This window comes from Macaca mulatta, chromosome 1, assembly GCF_049350105.2.
Source record: "Macaca mulatta isolate MMU2019108-1 chromosome 1, T2T-MMU8v2.0, whole genome shotgun sequence".
NCBI lineage: Eukaryota > Metazoa > Chordata > Mammalia > Primates > Cercopithecidae > Macaca > Macaca mulatta.
Genome location: NC_133406.1, coordinates 29,100,622 through 29,122,942, shown reverse-complemented (window position 1 = coordinate 29,122,942; position 22,321 = coordinate 29,100,622). Strand labels below are relative to the sequence as shown.

Genomic DNA, 22,321 nt, shown 5'->3' with positions numbered 1-22,321 from the left:
TCACTAAGCTTAATCATTTTCAGCTTTTGATTTAAAATGAGATGTGCGACTCCTCTTTTACTTTAACACTTACAGGCCATTGTAGGGCTATTAATTGGCCTAATTTCAATATTGTGTCTCAGGGAATAGTGAGGCCTGAGAAGAGGGAGAGAGGGAACAGCCTGTTTGGGGAGCAATCAGAACACGTGCATTTATGTTCACCGTCTTATGGCTGTGGTTCATGAGGCTCCAAAACAATTACACTAGTAACGTTCAAGATCCCGGATCACCATAACTTGATAATTTAAGTCTGAAATAATTTTGAGAGTTATTAAATGTGACACAGACAGGAAATGAGCACACATTGTTAGAAAAATAGCACTAATGAACTTGCTCAACATGGGGTTGCCAAAAACCTTCAATTTTTTTTCAAGAAAAAACCCTGCAGTATCTGCAAAGTGCAGTAAAACGAGGTATGTAACTTCAAGTACAGTGCTTTCACAACAGTGTAGCTTAGTAAAGAGCTTATGCTTAAGAATTAGACTGTCTGGACCAAAAAACCCTGCCTCCTCTGCTTACTGTGTATCATTGGGCAGGCTATCATACCTCATTCTCTGCATGTGTAAATAATATTACCTACCTTATAAAGGTGGGGGGTGGAGGGAGCAAGTGGGTGATATTTATGTGTAATTTCCAGTTTTTCCCTGTAAAGTTCTAAGCTGGAGATACAATTCTGATAACCGAGTCATGTCACAGGAAACTATAGCACCCATTCATATTCCCAGGTTATAGAAAGCTAAGGCCCAATCAGTCTCCTCAATGGGTATCACTATCAGCTTCTGTGAAGAGTGTGGTTTTTACTCCAAGTACAACCTTCTTCGCAGCTTCTCATACTAGAGAGGGTGTCTCCTCCCCGGAACCAATAAACCTTATTCGCATTGGTAATTTTTAAAAAAATAGCCACTGAATCCTTTAGCCAAGCAAAATTTTAAAGTGGAATTGCTTCTGTTTAATAGTGTGTACTTCTAATCTGAAAACCACTGCCCTAAGTAAACCAGATTTTATCAGTTCCACAGAACTGTCTGAAATTAACTATTTCGCCTCTTGGCAAATCTAACCCTGGAGGGCCAGAATGCATCTCTGTCCCTCTATACCATCCTTGAACTTAAGACTTATTCACCTGGAACCACAGGCTCTGCTTATTGAAATTCCCTCTGTTCTCCACTGAACATTAGTGCATTTTTCAGCTCAGATAAGGAAATTATTGAATTGCTTTCTTTGCTCATATATAAGACCCAAATTTACACGCAATTCTACTTACTAAATATTGGCTAGTATGTGAAGAAATGGTGAGAAGGCCAGATCGGGACTGACTAAAAACTTCTGAAAGATTTAGGTTAAGTAGTACAGGCAAATAGATTAGGGGGGAAAACTTAGACTGGAAGATGGGGTTTGAGGCATCCATGAAATAAGGGCTAGGTATCTATCAGTGACGAAAACCTGAAAGGCCTCAAAGCTACCACATGTATCTCCACTCACACCCCAGACTGTGTTAAGAAACTGTCCTCAATATTCCCAGCACCTGACACATACAGAGTTAATACTTGACTCCCTGCCTGATTATACCAGAGACTCACCTCTTGCTTAAACTCTCTGCCTCAGGTAAGTTTTCCTTTTCCTGTAGCACATTATTCCTTTCTGTTGAGGGAAGTTTTTAAAAAAAATAATTACATTACATTATGAAGTAAATTTGTGGTTCCTAATCAAACTCTATTTAACACTTCCAAGGTAATACATGCTGACTGATGACTATTAGCTAGTAGGTAGTTTAGTTGTCAATATTACTTGATTTCTACAATTTTTACTGTTAAAAACTGTAGTCAAATTAAGGGTACAAGCAAAGCTGGAAAACTGAGGGAAGGTATCTGTGAGAGTTCAAGGGAATTCTCTATTCAGATTTCTTTAAGACAAAACTGAAAACTATAGATGATGCATATGTAATAGATCTAGGCAGCAGACATCTCAAAGACATGGTGTAGACCTTCCTCTAAAACAAGCAATCAAAGTATCTAGACTCTGTGACTTTCCACTTTAACTAACTAACCAATTCTAGTTCTGCTTCTAAAGCACCTACAAAATAATTAGGTCTGTCAAACTATGATATAGTTTTATATTTATTCATAAGATGGAAAACAAGTTGCAGGGGAATGTGAAGTCAGTACTGAAAACGGTAAGCATCTATGAAATATGCTGCAATGGCAACATGAAAAATCACTTTACTTGTTAGAAAAGACACACTTAAATAGCTTCTGACTCATTCTACCTTCTGTATCTTGCCTCTGGCCAAGAGTTTGTTGGAACTTACAACGATCCCCTCCTCTCATTCCCCAACCCTCCTCCCCCAATCACTCTTCTATCATAAACACTATTTGTTATTAACTAGGGGCAAGGACCTGGACTCCCCTTACCTTCTACCAGGGCAGCTCAAGGGACAGAGAATGTTCAGAAGTTTATGTGACCAAATATCTACAGTCCACTATTAACTGCAACACCTTTGGGTTATTCTGTCACATGTCAGAGAAGCCAGAGACAAAATTGCATGGCCAAACTGCAGAGACACATTAATATGCATTACCTTACTTTCATTCGATATGCTTTTGGTGCCATTTTCCCACCACAGGTTCTAGCAAAGGACCCAAGGTATTAGTGATATTTTAACAGTGAATACAACCAAATAGCACATGCCTGCTGGTTTGCAAGTGGGGGTAATGCAAGCTGTATAGCTGGTCACCTATTAAGTCTTAAAATTTAGGAGGATTAAACTTAAAAACTAGAATATGAAAAATACCGACAACTGCAGCGACTTGGTAAGGCAAGTATTTGATTCCCATTCTTACCCATCACACCTCTTCCCACAATTCCCTGCAATAAACCACAGCTTTTAATTTGGAGCGTATCTTGAGAAAAACCCTACACTGAAAACTTGGATCAAGGCAGAGCCTACTAATAAGTATCAGACCTGGTGCGGTGGCTCACGCCTGTAACCCCAGCACTTTGGGAGGCTGAAGCAGGTGGATTGCTTGAGATCAGGAGTTCAAGACCAGCCTGGGCAACATGGAGAAACCCTGTCTCTACCCAAGACAAAACCATCAAAACTTGGGTATCTTATGTTTAAGAATTGCAGTATCCATGAGTTAAGAAGGCACGTGTCATTAGTGACTGAATAACTAGTTTTCTTAAAGCTGGGTCTGGAAGCAACATGTTCGGAACATGGGATTTTAGGATAAGTAACTACAATCCCTCAGTACTTCATTTCATAAATTGAGTAAACGATACAAATGCCCTATAGCCTTTTAGGGCAGGTGATGATGTTCGCGAACATGCTAACAAAGCTATGAAAAATACAAACGTAAATAATACTGAGATCTATTTTTGGTCCTTCAGCTTCTGACCAAAAGATGGTGAAACTCTTTTCAACATCTGGCACTATGCATCAAGAAAACTTCTTTCTCCTTGACATCTCCTGCTTCGGCCTCCCAAGCAGCTGGGACTACAGGCATGCGCCACTACGCCCATCTAATTTTTGTACTTTTAGTAGAGACGGGGCTTCACCATATTGGCCAGGCTGGTCTTGAACTCCTGACCTCAGGTGATCCGCCCACATCAGCCTCCGAAAGAGCTGGGATTACAGGCATGAGCCACCACACCCAGTGGATAGATTTGTTTTCAATATGAGTTTGGCTACCTCAGAACAGGAGCCATGACTGCCACTGACAATAGTTACTTTAGTTGAATAATTTTCAGAGTTCTTCAAAGCGAGAAGTCAAGGCTTTGGATGATAATCCTTTTCTAGAGTATAATGTACTTTTTTTGAGACAGAGTTTCACTCTTTCGCCCAGGCTGGAGTGAAGTGGCATGATCTCGGTTCACTGCAACCTCCAACTCCCGCCCTGGGTTCAAGCAATTCTCCTGTCTCGCTTCCCAAGTAGCTGGTATTATAGGCACCTGCCACCAGGCCCAGCTAAATTTGTATTTTTAGTAGAGATGGGGTTTTGCCATGTTGGCCAGGCTGGTCTCAAATTCCTGACCTCAGGTGATCCACCTGCCTTGGCCTCCCAAAGTGTTACGATTACAGGCATGAGCCACTGCTCCCGGCCGTATAATGTACTTTTTGTTTTTTTTGTATTTTTAGTAGAGATGGGGTTTCACCATGTTGCCCAGGCTGGTCTCATACTCCTGAGATCAGGCAATTCACCCACCTCGGCCTCCCAAAGTGCTAGGATTACAGGCGTGAGTCACTGTGACCGGCCAGTACTCTTGACCACTAGTTTTAATACATGACAAACCCTCTTTTAGGAAATGATTAGAAGCTCCAAGAATCATTATTTAGAGAATACTTTATTAGTTTCTGTAATCAAACCCATGTAGATAAGACCTTACATATTTAATACAGTGCGTTACCCCTGTACAAATGGAAAAAATTAAGTTTAACGTTTCTAGACCAATATGGCTGTTAATTTCTGTACAATGCCAACTCAACACAGTAAACTGGGATACTTTTTCCAAAGTTGACAGCACAGCTAAAGTTTCCAAAAATTCAAATTATATATATATATGTATATATATATATATTTATATAAAAAGACCAATAGCAGTATGTTATGCATCAATAGCAGCAACAGCTTTTCCAGGTTCTGCAGTCATCTGAATAAAATTATAGAGACATCCAGCACACTCCATTTAAAAAAAAGGGGGGGGGGGGGGAAGGTAAAAAACAAAACCCCAGAAAATTGCAAAGTTCTGTTACTGTTGTGGTACCTGGCACCATTTTTTAAAATTAGCTTCTGAATCATCATCTGGAAATAAAACATTCTAGAATAACATCATTAAAAACAGCTCTGATAAAGCACGGTCACTACTACGTATCATAAAGCAGGTACAAGATATTTTACATTCACAGAGGTATGATACAGTACTGTCCTATATCTATAATACTAGAGGATACAATTAAAAAGGCATTATTTGAGACTTGATTCTACTTTTCCAGCAGAGGGCCCAAAGGATGGCATGACACAGCTCTGTAAAGAAATGCACCTTCTTAGGATTTCCTTTAATTAGTGGCACAGTTCTAGGTACTCACTGTTCTTCATAAACACCAGCTAAAAACTGGTTTAAAAAAAAAAAAGAAAAAAGAAAAAAAGAAAAAAAACCCAGAACCATGGGATTCATACAAAGATGACTGAGTGGGGCAAGGAAGACTCAACCTAACTAGCATTTTATCAAATCTGTCATGTTTGAATGGTGAGAGCTCCATGGAAGAAAGGAGATGCTAAGTAGCGCTTCAAAGCTTCGGACCACAACCAAAACAGCATCATTTCAAACAGAAGCAGTAGCCAAACACTGCTCACTGTGATATGGTTCAAGGATGCTGATATCAGTATTTAATCATCTGCTCATTCATCCAGGAAGAAGGGGAGATCAGTTACTACTGTACTTTGATTGTGTTCAACTCAATCACCATGTTATAAAAATAGCAAGCTGCCATAATAAAAAATAAGGCTCCTCTATCCAGCACCAGTTATCTTCAGTTCTTCACCTCCAAGCCTACAAATGCCATAACCATATCCAAAGAACATAAGGGAGCAAAAAAACCGCATCTGATGTATTAGCTGGGACCATCACACTGTTCAGGCTGAGCTATTCCTCTGCTGTGTTATTTTCCTTATATTTTTGGTGTTTCATCTAATCATAAGGATTTTTAGGTCTAAATTATATGCACTCAAAAAATGGGTGCATATATTTATATATAAATTCTGACTGAAGATGTGTGGCCATCAACCGAGCGAGCGCATGTTATATAGTAGGTACAAGCTTGCAAAGCCTCATTTTTACTGGTACAGCAGCTATGTGTCAGTGTAAATTGCTCCTATGTCCCTTGTATATCTCCAAGCTCTGAACAGGATAATGTCACAGACCATTTTGCCCCTTTGGCTGCTGGCATTATCTGACTTAATTCTCCATGTTTTCCCTACCCCCACCCCCAATCCCCTGCAATAAACCATAGCCTTTAAGATTTTGTTTCTTCGGTTTTGATCGCCTGAGGTTTGATTGGTCCAGTTCTAACAGGTTTGGTGGCTATGGAGGGTGCAGGGGGTGGCTTTTCTTCTACTTTTTCCTGACAGACACCAGGAGGGTCGGTCAGTGTTTCAGGAGGTTTACTTGAATCACTGTCCACTTTCTGGGCTTTGCCTCCTATCTGTTTGCTCTGTTGCTGTTCAGAGAAGAACCGTTGCGTGGACTGAAGAACCTCTGCTCTCTGCTTTGCCTTAAAAAATAAGAAAGAATAACTGAAAATACTGCAGCATTACCAAAGCCTGTCAAATCAATCTTGGTTCAAATTCTTTTACCAATCACAAATCAGTTTTCCCCACACTGGTTTGGCCAAAGCCAAAAGGTACCTCATTGATCTTTGAGCTTTTAATGCATAGATTTCTTCCTATTTTTGAAATATTCCATGTGATTAAAAAAAAAAAAAAAAAAAAGGAAACCACAGGACCACCTCCCACCACCTTTTCAAGGTTTGCCCTCTCATAAAATAATAAAATATAAATTGCTGCTGATTTGTATCTTCTCTGGAACAATAAGCTTATTGATATTACATTTTATTTAGGGAACCTGCTTGCAAATCTGAAAACATACATGTAACACTTAAAACTTCTAGTTATCAATATGTGGTCTACAATAAAATGAAAAGGAAGCACTTATATTGTGGCATTACCAACACCTAGGACCAAATGTCTTGTGGCTGAGTCCTCTTCCCACAGCTCTCTTCTGCAGGGGAAGAGCATCAGAAATTAGTAACTACGACTTCACTTGATCACTAAGTTCTGATAGCTCCTACCACATTCTGAGCTGGTAAATAATTTCTTAGTTTTGACTATGTGCCCCCAAAAATATACTTACGTCAATCTGTAAATTTTACCACTGTAACATTCACAATTAAAACTTAACTTTCCATCCTTCTTGCATATAAAAAAAAAATGCTTCATGTTCTACAGGTAACCTGTACTATCCAAAGATCTGAAGCAATTTTCAAGAAGCTTGTACCCTTTCCCACCCCATTACGATTATAAAGCTCTAATGTTATTTCCAACATGGGAATATGTGAAAATCAAGAGCCAAGGAGCCAGAAGCAGAACTGGAATCCAAGGCCAAATAACTTCCGAAGATTTTTACTCACACTGGTATTTCTAATTATAACAAACAGATGGAAATCCTAGGCATACAGCCTTAATAAAAGTAGATAATTATTTAATAAAAGTTTTGCTGCTGGGTAGTCTTTAAGGATTACTCAGGATCAGAAACACTAGGGATGTCGCCCCCAGAAACTTTAATCAATCCATCCATCAATCAAATTTTCGAATAGGATTATCATAAACATGTTTCTAATTCAGAGTAAAGCATTACTATGCACATTTCCCTGTTTGAAAGCGGTAAGCTTTTCTTTCTTCTAGTCTGATCTCATGACATATATAGTGACAAAACAGGCAAAATTACTAAGATCCCTGAAAGTCAAGCCTAAAGTAAATATAGAAATAAATGGATTCAACTGGCTGTACTGGCAGACATGTAAGGTTCATGCTACAAAACTGTCCCCACACAGACTCCTAAAGGCACTCTTTCTGCATTAGCAAACCCCATGTGTATCAGTGCCTTTCATCATGAAGGATCCCAAAGTGCTTTTCTGAGTTCTCCATCTACAGCTGCACAATCCACTGTGGAATACGGCCACCTCATGTGGTAGGCCAAAAAGCGTATGAAAACAGTTTGAGAAGAAAACTGTACTTCAATGACTCATAATGGAAAAAATACCAAGATAGGTAACACATCTTACCCATTCCAGAGTTTTCATATAACCATGATTTATATTTTAAGCTGCTGGGAGGAGGAGAGTCAGGGGAAAGGGGGGAAGAAAATTAAAAAAAAAAAAAAAAAGAAAATGGGGAAGTCTATAATAATTCATATTACTTCTTTGCTATTCCAAAAAAAATTTTGCATCTAAACTCAGATCTCCCTCAAATATTTATCTGATAACAATTCATTTGGCCACAGTTTAAGACATTAATTCGTTTCCTGACTACAGTTGCCAAAAAAAAGAAAAAGAAACAAAAAGAAAAAAAGATGAAAGGAATGGGAATGGGGCAAAAAAAAAGAAAAAAAAAGGGGGAAATGAATAAAAGTAGTTAGCTTGGTTCAGTCTACTAAGACAATGAATGCCTGGATATACAGTTATGGGTCCAGAGGCATTTTAAGACATGGTTCAGAGACAGATTCTTGATCTGTTGGCTGTTAACACTGTACTAACCTTCATGTCTTGTTCAGCCTTCAACGCAGCCTGGGCCTGATTACCTCTGACTCCAGATAGTGATCCACAAGGACCCCTGGCTACATGTGGCAAACGAGCATGGCTCATGAGGCCTGTGGTCAGCGGAGGAGGCATCTGACTGGCCAGTGCCATTGGTGGCCTCTGAACAGGCGCTGGGAAGGTGTTAGTATGTGGGGCTCTTACCAATGGAGGGACCAGGTTAGGCTGAGAGAGAATCTGAGTGAAAAAAACAAAACATACAACATTGAACTGTTAAAAAAAAAAAAAAAAAAAAAAAAAAGAAAAACTGCCAACTAGACCAGGTTGGCTTATCCCAGAGTAAATCTGTGCCCATCCTACCAGTGAAAGGAAGTGTATGGATTGTGCCACTTCATTAACAAGGACAAAGAATAAACAGGCCATGCTTGGAGAGTTTAACAGAAAAATTAGGCAAAGCATGCTATGGCACTTCAGTTGGTCCTAGCACCTCAGTTGTAAATTCTGAAGGGGGGGATAAAGACTTTTAATTAGGCTATCTTTTTAAAAGGTACAGTTACAGAAAAGGCACACACCTGTAACAAATGTAATCTGAAGATAAATAAAATCAATACTAATTCAACAAATGTTAATTTCTCAGGAACCAGTTCTAGTTTGTGAGAGTTCTTAGTTAGTCCTTTTATATGATCAGCAAGGGGAAGAGAAGCCAATATTTTTAAACATATATTAAAACACCTTCTTGGAAATTTTATCTCAATTGCACATAAATATCTTAAAAACAAAAACCAACTTTAAAACTAGAAAACTTCAAGCACTGGGACCCTTCGCTGAAAAGTCAACTCCTTAAAAAATGTTAAAAGGAAAAGGACTCAAATTATCAGAGCTGTGTGGGGAATCTTAAAACTATTTCTCTTGTCTGCTTTAGAACTAAACAATTACTATGTCTGGCTATAAATCGCAGACTATCTTTATAAAATAAATTTATTGTTAAATTCAGAAACTATTTTTTATTAAAAACTGTACTTAACTGGCTAACATAAGGCAAGATCACAATTTATCCAGATTAGCAACTATTTTTAAGTCAATAATACTCATTTCTTAATTATATCTGCCCACCTGGGGTGCAAACTGTGTAGGAAATGGTTGTGTCATTCTCACAGTGGCAGGGGCTGACTGGAACTGCTTCTGGTAGACAATGCTGTTCATTTTGCTGGACTGGCTGTTCGGACTTGTAGAAGTAGCCCTTGGGAAGAAGCCGTTACTAGTCAGTATAGTAATACCAAGTAAATAATGCTGTTAGATTTTTGCAAACACTGTTCTTAGTATTTTCATCATACTTGGTAGTTGGTAAAAATTACTGTGATGAGTTACCAAAACATTCTGGTAGAAGAGAGACATTGGAGGAGCAGAGGTAAGAAAGGATACCAGTTACCAGTTAAGATTGGCTGGTTCGAAACCAGCTTGGACAATATTTTTTAAAAAATTAGCCAGGTTTGGTGGCACGTGTATGTAGTCCCAGCTACTCAGGAGGCTGAGGCAGGAGGATTGCTTGAGCCCAGGTGTTTGACATTGCAGTGAGTTATAATCATGCCACTGCACTCTAGCCTGGGTAACAGAGTGAGGCTCTGTCTCAAAAAAAAAAAAAAGAAAAAAAGATCTGCTCTGTAACGAAAGAATTTACTTAAAATATAGTACAATAAACACATTTCAAATAATTTAAAAGCTTAACATTTTAGACAAAACTATCAAAAACAATGTCTTAATAATTCCTTTCCTGCTTGGAAAAGGGATTATGTCACACAGGACTGATAAGTATTTAACAAATAGTGACCAAATTGGAATTTCATAAGCAAATTTAAATGCCCATTTTACCGGAAGGGACTAGATGTTGGTGTGGTGCTTCTACCAGCGATTGGAGGTGTGCCTGGTTTTATATCAATGCCACTTCCAAAGGCTTTTAGTTCCATTTCAGACATCTGAGGAAAAGCATAAAATAAACTTAACATTTCTTTAATTCCATAAGCTAAGTGCTGTGTTTACATGTCCTATATGTGAAGACGTAATCTAGGAAAGGGCAAAAAACCTTAGTACAAAACTCCTATAGTCAAATATTATGGAATTATCAGACCAAAGAGACTTGTAATAAAATAAGCCCAAGAGACACTATAAATCCAATTCTTCCAACAAATTTGTGAATTCTTTGTTATTAGGTAAAAACTAGATGGGGCCAAACACATTAAAAGTAAACAGATAAAATGTAAATACACTGGGGTTTGAGATTTGTTTTGCAGGGTGGTAAAAACTGACACATTTTAGTTTTTTAGATAACACAAATGTATAGATCGGAACACACTACCTTAAATTCTCAAACAACCTGTGCAAATGTCTCTTTACTTACTTTTCCTGTGGTTGCAATCATGCTATGCTGTGTTCCAGCAGGAATTAATCCTCTGAAAGGCTGGCTTACTTGTGCAGGACGGCTCAGACTCTGAGCCTGTGCTTGGGGAGTGGTATGCTGTAATGGGGGCTGAAGAGTCTGAGGCAAAGCAATTAGAGGTTGCCCTGTAGATCCAAAATTAGGCAAGGAAAGCTGGGATGCTGGTAAAGGTACTGTAACCTAGAAAATAAGTAAAGAGAAACTGAAGCAATTTGTTTCTGTTTACTGCAGACATACTCATACAACTATACACAACTCTTCAAATACTTTTGAGTAAGATTTAAAATAGAACACATCGGCTGGGTATGGTGGCTCATGCCTGTAATCCCAGCACTTCGGAAGGCCAAGGGGGGCAGATCACGAGGTCAAGAGATCGAGACCATCCTGGCCAACATGGTAAAACCCCATTTCTACTAAAAAAAAAAAACATACAAAAATTAGCTGGGCGTGGTGGCGTGTACCTGTAGTCCCAGCTACTTGGGAGGCTGAGGCATGAGAATTGCTTGAACCCAGGAGGCAGAGGTTGCAGTGAGCCGAGATCGCACCACTGCACTCCAGACTGGAGACAGAGCAAGACTCTGTCTCAAAATACAAAAAATAAAATAAAATAAATAAATATAACACATCCATCTACTAATATATTTCACATATTTCTTTTTCTTAGTGACTACAAGTTGAGTATCTCTAATCTGAAAATCAAAATCCAAAATGCTCCAAAGCTTTCTGAGAGGCTGATATGACACCACAAGTAGAGAATCTGACATCAAGTCCGGGCACGGTGGCTCACGCCTGTAATCCCAGCACTTTGGGAGGCCAAGGTGGGTGGATCACTTGAGGTCAGGGGTTTGAGACCAGCCTGGTCAACATGGGGAAACCCTGTTTCTACAAAAATAAATAAATAAATACAAAAATTAGCCAGGCATGGTGGTGGGCGCCTGTAATCCCAGCTACTCGGGAGGCTGAGGCATGAGAATTGTTTGAACCCAGGAGATGGAGGTTGCAGTGAGCTGAGATCGTACCACTGCACTCCAGCCTGGGTAAGGGAGACTCAGTCTCAAAAAAAAAAAAAAAAAAAAAAAAAAAAAGAAAAGAATTCAACACCCCACCTCATGTGACAGATCAGTCGAAGTGCGGTCAGAACTTTGTTTCATGCATAAAGTTATTTAAAATGTTGCTTAAAATTACCTTCAGGTTATATGTATAAGGTATATATGAAACAGGAATTTCAGGTTTAGACAGGCCCCACATCCCAAGACACCTCATTATATATACGCAAACATTAAAAAAAAAAAAAAAAATCCGAGACACTTCTGGTCCCAAGCATTTAGGTAAGAGACACTCAACCCTCAACCACATCTCCATTCTTCTATTAAAGGTACAACGTAGTTTAGTTAATGCTACTTGTACTGAAGAAAATAGAAAGTGAAAGAATTAGAACTATCTTTGAATTTATCCACAGGACATGTCAAATAATCACAAAGTACATGGGGACACAATATAAGTAGTATTCACAAGTTTCCAAACAGATATTTTACATAATGTTTTCAAGGCTGGTCAAAATGAGCTATGAGAAGAACAAGAATCTCTGTTTTCATATAAACACTGTATTTAATCTGAATGTCAATAAGATATTCCCGAATTATCACTCCCTAAAATAGCAAACAAAAACAGTTATAAGAAAATGACTAATGACTTGTTCCCCCACCAGCCCTCCACCACTTTTAAAGAATAAGCTAATGAAATTATTAGAGGAGATAGTTTTAAACGCACCATACATTTTTCACTGAAAATTATTATTGCATTCGTACACTTATGAAAGTATTTGCCATTTATACTCGATCACACTCTGCCACACTGTTGTATGTATGCTAACCTGTCAGATGGGTCTTTGGGAGGCTTCTCCCTAGCACTAATGGGTAAGCCACCTAAATCACACTTACATGTAACTATATTCTGGACAATGGTTTTCAAAGTTTTATATTCATAGAATCCTTTGTTAAAATAGAATAAATAATTACACGGAAACCTAGCAGCCAGGTGTGGTGGCTCAAGCCTGTAATCCCAACGCTTTGGAAGGCCGAGGCAGGTGGATTGCTTGAGCCCAGGAGTTCAAGATCAGCCTAGGGCAACATGGCAAAACCTTGTCTCTACAAAAAATACGAAGAAAAATTAGCCAGGCATGATGGCATGAGCCTGTAGTCCCAGCTGCACAGGAGGCCGAGGTGAGAGGATTGCTTGAGCCTGGGAGGTGGGCTGCAATGAGCCATGATCACATCCATTCTGGCGTGGGTGACAGAAAAAAAATAAAACCCCCCAAACCAACAAAAAAACCTAGAAGATGTAAAAATACAGGAATGACTGAAGTAGGGGGTGATGGTGGTGAGAAGAGGGGTGTCATGAACCTGAAACCCCTTCTACGTGAACCCAATGGAATTCTTTATGACATCTCAGTGAACAGTTTAATGACCACTCCTCCATCTTTCCTTCATGGTTCAATTTAAATTCCCAAACAATCACAAAAGCAATAAAAATAATAATAAAGAAAATTGAGGAAATTTACCATGCCATAGTTTACCTGCTGGAGAGCACTTGGTGACTGGGCAGTGTTATAAAAATTTGTCTGACCAGGCTGTTGTACTTGTCCAGAATAAAGATTTGAAGCCTGGGTAAGATTTGCTCTAGCCTAGAAAAAATTTTGTAAGAAAACATGAGTAAAACTGAAAAAAATTTCAAATTCAGAGACGGAGATTATGACTTCAAAGCAATATCTAGCAATTTTTAGTATTAGATAAAATGAAAGGACTTTGTTTTTTTCATTGCATCTTTTAACATGTTTTCTTTTAAAAATGTTTCCTTAAAATGATCTGTGGCATAGGAATACAATGAGTGTGCACTGTTCTAGTCCCCTGACTTACCTGGAGAAGATGTGTGTCAATCAGCTGGGAACCTCCTAGTCCTGATGCCTGCCCCAGTTGATGTTCATACAATATGGGAATAGGTTGGGTATTTGATGTTTGCTGAAAGGCAAGACCAGATTGTGCCTTGGCAAGTTCTTGGTGTTGGACAGTTGGAAAGTTGTGAATAGCAGTCCCAGAAAGGACCACAGATGGCTGGGATAAACTGCTTTGCATAAAAGCTGGCTGAGATCTACATAGGGATTAAAGAGAAAATATTGTTAGAATCTCATCTGGAATCTGAAAATCTTAACAATGCAAATCCCAAATGACCCAATACAGTCATGTACTACATGACATTTCAATCAATAGAACACACATATATTGATGGTCCCATAAGATTATAAGGAAGCTGAAAAATTCCTATCACCTAGTGACATCATAGCTGTTCTAACATCACAGAACACATGACTCAAGTGTTTTTGCTGGTGCTAGTATTAAATATAAACAAACCTACTACAGTCATATAACAGTGCAGTACATAGTTATATACAGTACATAATATCTGATACTGATAAAAAGAATTATGTTACTAGTTTATGTATTTACTATACATTTTGTTACTTTAGAGTGTACTCTTTCTACTTAAAACAAAAAACTATAAAACAGCCTCAGGTAGATCCTTTAGCAGGTATTCCAGAAGAAACCACTGTTAACATAGGACATGACAGCTCCGTGTGTGTTTCTGCCCCTGAAGACTTCCCAGTGGGACAGGATGTGGAGGTGAGGTAGATGAGAGTATATTGATGATCCTAGCCCTGTGTGGGCCTAGCCTAATGTGTGTTTGCATCTTAGTTTTTAACAAAAAAGTTTAAAAAAGTTAAAAAAAAAAATTCAAAAAACAGAAAAACGTTAACAAAAGAAAAGGCCAGACTTTGTGGTTCATGCTCACAATCTCAGCACTTTAGGAGGCTGAGGTGAAAGGATTGCTTGAGGCCAGGAGTTTAGACCAGCCTGGGCAAGAGAATAAGACCTCACCTCTACAAAAAAATAAAAAATTAGGTGGGCATGGTAGCAAGTGCCTGTAGTCCTAGCTACTTGGGAAACTGAGGTTGGACAATGGCGTGAGCTCAGGAGTTCGACGTAGTGAGCTGTATGTGTCACTGCACTCCAGCCTGGGTGACACAGACCTTGTCTCAAAAAACAAACAAAAAAACAACAAAAAAAAATAAAGTATTTTTGTGCTGATGTACAATGTGTTTGTGTTGTAAGCTAAATGTTATTACAAGAGTCAAAAAATTACACTAAGTTGAGGTTGATTTATTAAAGAAAAATTTGTTCTTACAAATATAGTGTACCCACAGTGTACAGTGTTTGTAGACTCCACAGTAGTGTACAGTAATATCACTCGCCACTCACTCACTGACTCACCTAGACCAACTTTCAGTCCTGCAAGCCCCATTCATGGTAAGTGTGCTATACATGGTAAGTACCATTTTTAATCTTGTATGCTATCTTTTTATTGTACTTTTTCTGTTTAGATTGTTTAGATTTCTATGTTTAGACACAAATATTTACCACTGTGTTACAACTGCCTACAAAATACTAAGTACAGTAAAATGCTGCATGCATTTATAGCCTAATTAGACACAATAGGCTGTACTCTATAATAGCCTAGGTGTGGAGCTGCAGGCTATACCACCTAGGTTCCTGTAAGTACACTCTATGATGTTTGAAAAAGGATGCATACTTCAGAATGTTTCCCCATCACTGACACTTGGCTGCACTCTAATTAGCTCAGAAATCAAGAAAAGGGGCAGAGAATACAGACTGTGTCTAAAGCAACTTATTTCAAGATTTAAAGCCCTGTATACAAGGAAGCTTCACATGTAAAAGTCCTGTGAAAAGGCCTGTTCTCCCTGAGAAGTGGATTGCTCTCTCCTTTTGAATAGTGAGAATAATTCTCTTTTTGTGTTCAACACAAAGTTGAGAACAAAATCTCTTTTTCTCTTTGGCAACTTTCTAATTTATAGCACCAATAGCCCCAACTTTTCTTATTTGTATTTCATTACTTCCCCACATATATTTTTAATATAAATGGCCTAGCCTCAAGATCTTTATGGAATAAAGCACAGTAATAGCTCACGTCAGAATTACCCACAAAGATCAAGCAAGCAAACAAACAAGAACACAAACCAAAATCAAACCAAGCCAAAACACACCCCTCAAAACAAAACCATAATGCCAGAATCTAACTCCAGACTTCCCTATCATCTCTGAGGTGGATGCCTCCAGTCTACACTTTTAAGATGCAGAGATAAAGAATAAGCAACTAAATCAAAAGTAGTGGGTTAAAGAACATTATGCTTTGTTGTTTTATTAAAACTGACCTATGTGGCAGGAACAAAATCCACTAAGAAAGAATGCTAGTCTAGGATCATAGCAATCTTTACAATATCTACTTATAATTTATGTTTCAAACACAAGGTAAGAAAATATGAATATACTGTTATAAACTGTCCTGTCTTTGTAGAAGCCAATTCAGAGACTCCCTAATAAATACTATGCTGATTAGGTTAAGTAACAAGCAAGGAATGTTTAGGGATAAAATAACTGCTTTCAAAATCTAAACCTGTACTTTCCAATGTGGTAGTCACTTGCCACAATTACATATGTGTCTTTTATTATATTTCTATTGACCAGGTCTGGTCTTAAAAAGTCTGTCTTCTAACACAATTAGTGAAATGGGGATTACAAATATAGTACATTGCTACTCCACCTCCCATGGCCTGTGGAAGACATTACTAATTAATCACTGTACTCTTTTTCACAGTACTGAAAAGTGGTTGTAAACTTTTCAACAGTGTTTCAAGCAGCCAATACAATTAAAAGGAGACTGGCTTGTGAGGTTAAATCTAGCTGCTATTCCTGTGTCAGAAATTTTCAAGTTTTATTTTTAATATAAATTCCAAGATAATCCCAAATACAAGACTTTCTTTAGCTTCTAGTTGGGGCAAATAGTTTTACTTCTAATGGGAGAAAATAACGAAACTACCTGAGAGTAAGATGAGGAGGGAAGACCTACAACAGCTATATAGGTAACGACACAGGTGTATTAAATTTTACTAAAGTATCTTTAATCAAAAGGTAAAAATAAAAGCCACATTTATGAGGTTTACTAATGACTCAGCTCTCTGTTAAGAAAGTTTCATTAGCTGAACCTGGCTTCTCTAGGAGTATCATTATGGTAATATAAAACATACTGTATTAACTGATGACAAGTTTAATCTGTAAAGTATGGAAATTCTATCTAAACTCACTTCTGAAAACAAATTCCTAAAAACAAATGCACAGACCTCCTAAACCAAGTGTACTGAATGTAACTTATTTTTCTTTCTGATGATTTAAGGCCACCATTAAGAGGATGAATGACAGCTATGCCATGAGGCACTGCTCCTACTATCTGACTCTTACTCTCACTCTTCTTCCCTCATTAAATTGGAAACCAGAGACACTGAGGGTTGAATCCAGGCTCTGCCACTTTATGTATAACCTTAGGTTAAAACAAAACAAAACAAAACAAAAAACCCTCACCCTCTTCAAGTCCTAACATCCACATGTGAAATGAGGAGGACTTACCTTCTTCACACAGGTGGCTGTGTGAAGACTAAATTTAGTTAATGTATGTGAAAGGCTGAATAGCTATCATATATAAGGAAAGTTCAAAAAAATCAGTTTTCATTATTTCCCTAATTGCAAAGGTAACTTACAGTGCATCTGAGTGAATTTTTGGAAAAAATGCTTTCTTCACTACATAGCATATTTGTCACCATTACTTCCATGCTTTGATATTCTACCCCTCTCTGTTCTGTTATATTCCACCCTGTCCTATACCCCCTAACATAATGTAGTTAACTGCCATGCCTCAGCTCGTACATAGAGGAGATTCAGATATATATAGTTGTTGGTAGCCAGAAGGCACACAGACTTTTAGGTTCTTTAAGCAGCTATTTTCTATAATTTCTAACAGTTTTGGGGTTGCTGTTGTTCACTACTTCAAAAGGTTTTGAAGGCTGACTTTCTTTAATAAGGTATGGTTGAAATTACCAGAGGCTGAGGTTCATGACATATAATCAACATGCTCAACTAGCCAATGTGGTTTATAGCAGAGTCATCCTAGGTTTTTTTGGGAAGGAACAGTTATGGATTACGGCAAGGAGGATCAGCAGTTACAATGTTTTCAACATCACTACAAAAGTGACTTTTAAAGCATTTACCTATATGGTTGAAGTGAAGAGCTGAACAATTCCTGAGCCTGGGAAACAGCAGGTCCAGCCCCCAAACTCAGTTGGGCTTGATGCTGCCCTTGCAGTGGTGCATAAATAGGGATTGGAATCTGCTGAACTGAAGTTGGCTGCAATGCATTGAAAAAGTATGTAAACATATTATATATCAACATCATACAAATAAATCATTAACAATGGAATATAAAAATTTGAGACATGAAAAGAGTAAGATGAATACTATATATCAGCTCCATTTTAAAACAAAACTGAATGTAAACATCTAAATTTCCCTTTCAACCCACTACTTATTCTACATTGTTAATATTAGGCTCTGGTAAATTTGGGGAAATTTTAAAATTTTGCTTATAGAATATCAAGGTAATCATGCGTAGCTTGTAATTTCAGAGTCTATTATTTATGTTCCAAGGTAACTATTATAACCACAGAAATGCGAAGGAACAAACATAGGAAGGAAGAAGTCTTTGATATTACCTGAGAGAGACCTGGTTGGAAACCCTGTTGTTGAGCCAAGGATGGTGGAGCCAATCGCGCATGTTGGGTATTAAATAAATGACTTGTGTCCATATAGAAGGCTGGGATTTGAGCTGTAGACCGTCAGGAAAAACAAGCAGTAATAAGTGTCCTAATTTCAGAATTTTCCAAACAGTAAATAAAGACCAAGTTTTGTAGCAGATTCCAAATTAAGTGCACCCTCTGAAAATTAATACAGCCATGGAAAAACTAAAAACGTGACAAGAGGCAAACGTGAAAAGATGGAAAACTTCTAGTAGACAGGTAACTAGTACTTGTGAAGGCATGAGAAAAAATTTATATACTGCCAATGGGGTATAGATACTCAGATTTTGTCAGTGGTAAAATTTCACATAATCTACTAAAATTGAAAACGAAACTACCCATTGAACTGGCAATTCTACTCCAATTTTAAACCTACCTACTAGAATCTAGCAAAATATTTAGAGGATTGACATTTAATTTTAAAAGTTTGGTATCAAATCTAAACACATTTCTATGTATGTACATACTACTTTGTGACTTGCTGTTTTTTTTTTTTTTTAACAGTCTCGCTCTGTCACCCAGGCTGAAGTGCAGTGGCACGATTGATCCCAGCTCACTGCAACCTCCACCTCCTGGGTTCAAGTAATTCTTGTGCCTCAGCCACTTGAGCAGCTGGGTGTGTGCCACCACGCCCAGATTTTTGTATTTTTAGTAGAGATGTGGTTTCACCATGTTGGCCAAGTGGCTCTTGAACTGCTGGCCTCAAGTGATCTGCCCGCCTCAGCCTCCCAAAGTGCTGGGATTACAGGCATGAGCCATGGTGCCTGGTTGACTTGCTGTTTTCATACAGTAGTATGTTCTGCAGAACTCCACATATTATAATGACGAGACAGCGTCTCACTCTGCCAGGCTGGAATGCAGTGGCATGATTATCACCTGGCTCAAATGATTCTCTCACCTCAGCCTCCCAAATAGCGGGAACTACAGGCATGTGCCACCACATCCAGCTAATGTTTAAAATTTTTTTGTAGACGTGGGGTCTCACTATGTTGCTCAGGTTGGTCCTGAACTTCTAGGGTCAAGCAATCCTTCTGCCTTGGCCTCTTGAAGTGCTGGGATTATAGGTATGAGCCACCATGTCCAGCCTATATATTGTTTTTAACTTGTCATTATTAGAAATAATACTGCAATGAATACCCTCACTTAACCTCTGATAGGTTAAGTGTATCCATATGAGATTCCTAGCTAAGAAACTGTTACTACAGTACGTATGTACACTTATATCTTCCAAGACACTTTTAAAAAGAATTATGTCAATTTAGGCTGGGAGAGGTGGCTCACGCCTATAATTCCAGCACTTTGGGAGGCTGAGGAAGGAGGATCACTTGAGCTCAGGAGTTCGAGGCCAGCCTGGACAACATGGTAAAAAAATGCTGTCTAGACCAAAAATGCAAAACAAACAAACAAAAAAATTAGCTGGGCATGGTGGTGTGCTCCTGTGGTCCCAGCTACTTGAGAGGCTGAGGTGAGAGGATCACTTGAGCCTGGGAGATGGAGGTGGCAGTGAGTCAAGACTGTGCCACTGCAATCCAGCTTGGGCAACAGAGCCAGACATCATCTCAAAAAAAAAAAAAAAAAGAATTACACGAATTTAAATATTTACAGCAATGTACTTTAAAAGCCTTATGCTTAGCTGAAAGGTTAAGAAGAGACAAAAATAGGCATTTTAGTCTTCAATTTCTAAATTCCTTATATTCAAGCCTAAAAACATTACCTGCTGCAGACTGAGACACATAAACTTGTGGACTCTGTTGTTGCTGGGCAATAAGGGAAGGCATACAGCTTAACTGTGAAAAATGACTTGCAGAAGGCAGGCTGCTTGTCTGCAACTGCTGAGGTTTCACTTTACAAATATTTGGAGGGTCTGATGTGGTTGTAGATTTTGTGCTCAAAGAAGAGGTAGTGTATGTACCAGCTCCTATATTTGGGGAAGCAAATAAAAGGGAAAACAGAACAAATTTAAAAGTGTTGCTATTGCTCACAGTACTAACCAGAAACTGCAAAATTAATGTTTCTACCCATCACGTACTTATATACTGCTTCAGGCCAAAAGTAGATGAGGTAGCTTACAAAACAAAAGAGTAATTATCACCAAATGCAAATATGACTAGAAAATATGGAACAGTAAACAATAGAAAATTAAAACAAGAAACAAAACACAAAATTCATAAAATGAGGCCGAGAGCCTATATAACTGTTATAGTTTGGCCAGAAACGACTTGTTTTTTAATCATCACAAAGAAGAATAGGATACATAATCAAGAGCTTCATTCACTTATGACCATAGATACAAGGACACAAAAGGGAAAAGTGCTATCCCTTAGAAATAATTACGACTATACATGGGCCTTGAGAGATCTCAACTGGTCCTAAAATGCCACATATACTTAAGGCTGGATTTCTCTCTCCTGTAAAAACTGGCCCATGTTGAGGGGAGGAGTATAAGACCAGCCTGGGGAACACTGTAAGATCCTGTCTCACACAAAATTAAAAAATTAGCTGGGCATGGTGGTGCCTGTGGTCCCAGCTACTCGGGAGGCTGAGATGGAAGGACTGCTTGAGCCCAGGAGTTTGAGGCTGCAGTGAACAGTGATGACGTCACCACACTCCAGCCTGAGTGACAGAGCAAGACATCATCTCTTAAAACAAAAAACACAACTCCAAAAACAACCAAAAAAACAAACAAAAACAAAACAAAACCACCTGGTAGATAGTAATATCTTTAAAACAAATGAAATAAACTACTTAATAAGTAAATAGAATTATAAAACTTAGGTGTTAGGGTCCATTAGTTTTATTGATTAATGAGCTATTATGACTGTATTACTGGCCCAAAATGTCAATACTGGTATTTGATTAAAAAGTAATGTATAGTTATCATTATCTTCAGATGATGTTCCACCTGAGAGTGGACCAAAATTCAAGTGCTTCTATCCTTCTAGTAATTATCTACCAGTAGGATGACTAGGCAACAAAGGCCTTGTTTAAAAAATTATCCTAGTCAAGCATAGTGTAGGAAATCTAGACCTGGGGAAACAAGTTAGTTGGGTTCCAAAGAAAGAACTAGGAACCATTATTTCCAGACCTTCCTACCACACTCTCCTGTTTCCTTCACACCACCTTCACTAACCCCTCCATCTCCAAGTAGACTGGGGCTCAAGCTAGTCTAGTAAGCATAAGAGAAGATGCCTTGGCAAATGAGTGGTGGAGGAATGCTAGGAAGGGTTTTAAAGTGAAAAGAGATATAGTTGGAACACAGTTTGATTTAAAATTTTAATGCAGCGTAGAATCACGGGAGTTTTGTGTTAATACATACTTCTGATTACAGACAATATCAAAATAACTTGTATAACCCTAAGACCAGCTTTTTGGTAACTAAAAATAGCACGGTGGGTTGGAATACTGAAAAGCAATATTGAACGAGAACGAGTCAAATTAATTTATATCACTGGAAAGGAGCTTCCTACTGCTTTGGAAGCAGATAATACTGAGAAATTAATACTTGAAATTAAATTTTATTTTTTCAACAGAAGAATCTTGGTTCTACATATGGTAAAAGGAAAAGGGTGTACTTTCTAGAGTCAAGCATTTTGGAAACACCCGTGTTTCCTGAACTGTAAGGCCTCCAAATAATGAAGTTCAGTGAAAAGATTATGCAATAGTGAAAATTTAAGAAAACCTAAGGAAAAAGAACAAGAAAAGCACCTTCTAACTTTGGGCACCAACGGACTCTCATAAAAAACAAAATAAAACAAAAACCAAACCAAACTAAAGCCAAATCCAATGG

The 22,321-nt window shown here is 38.3% G+C and overlaps 1 protein-coding gene and 1 non-coding gene across 18 annotated transcripts in view; both read right to left on the bottom strand.

Annotated features, from left to right (window-relative positions):
- Nucleotides 1–5,706: 5,706 nt before the first annotated feature.
- The window catches only part of PRRC2C (proline rich coiled-coil 2C), a 105,077-nt gene continuing 88,462 nt past the window's right edge, over nucleotides 5,707–22,321 (bottom strand). For 5 of the 17 annotated variants that reach the window (XM_015124187.3, XM_015124195.3, XM_015124216.3 and 2 more), the window contains exons 26-35: nucleotides 20,249–20,452; nucleotides 18,451–18,563; nucleotides 17,950–18,086; nucleotides 13,694–13,925; nucleotides 13,339–13,461; nucleotides 10,740–10,958; nucleotides 10,214–10,317; nucleotides 9,458–9,584; nucleotides 8,345–8,581; nucleotides 5,707–6,304 (exon numbers count right to left, since the gene is read on the bottom strand). In XM_015124187.3, the coding sequence (XP_014979673.3) occupies nucleotides 6,047–6,304; nucleotides 8,345–8,581; nucleotides 9,458–9,584; nucleotides 10,214–10,317; nucleotides 10,740–10,958; nucleotides 13,339–13,461; nucleotides 13,694–13,925; nucleotides 17,950–18,086; nucleotides 18,451–18,563; nucleotides 20,249–20,452 (1,754 nt within the window). In that variant the 3' untranslated portion in view covers nucleotides 5,707–6,046. Of the gene's footprint in view, nucleotides 6,305–6,625; nucleotides 6,811–8,344; nucleotides 8,582–9,457; nucleotides 9,585–10,213; nucleotides 10,318–10,739; nucleotides 10,959–13,338; nucleotides 13,462–13,693; nucleotides 13,926–17,949; nucleotides 18,087–18,450; nucleotides 18,564–20,248; nucleotides 20,453–22,321 lie in introns of those variants that run through there. The other 12 variants (XM_015124210.3, XM_077999822.1, XM_015124225.3 and 9 more) reach the window with 7 other exon arrangements.
- On the bottom strand, nucleotides 6,817–6,879 carry MIR7178 (microRNA mir-7178). The gene has a single exon (NR_128358.1). It is a non-coding gene; the product is annotated as a microRNA mir-7178 (primary transcript).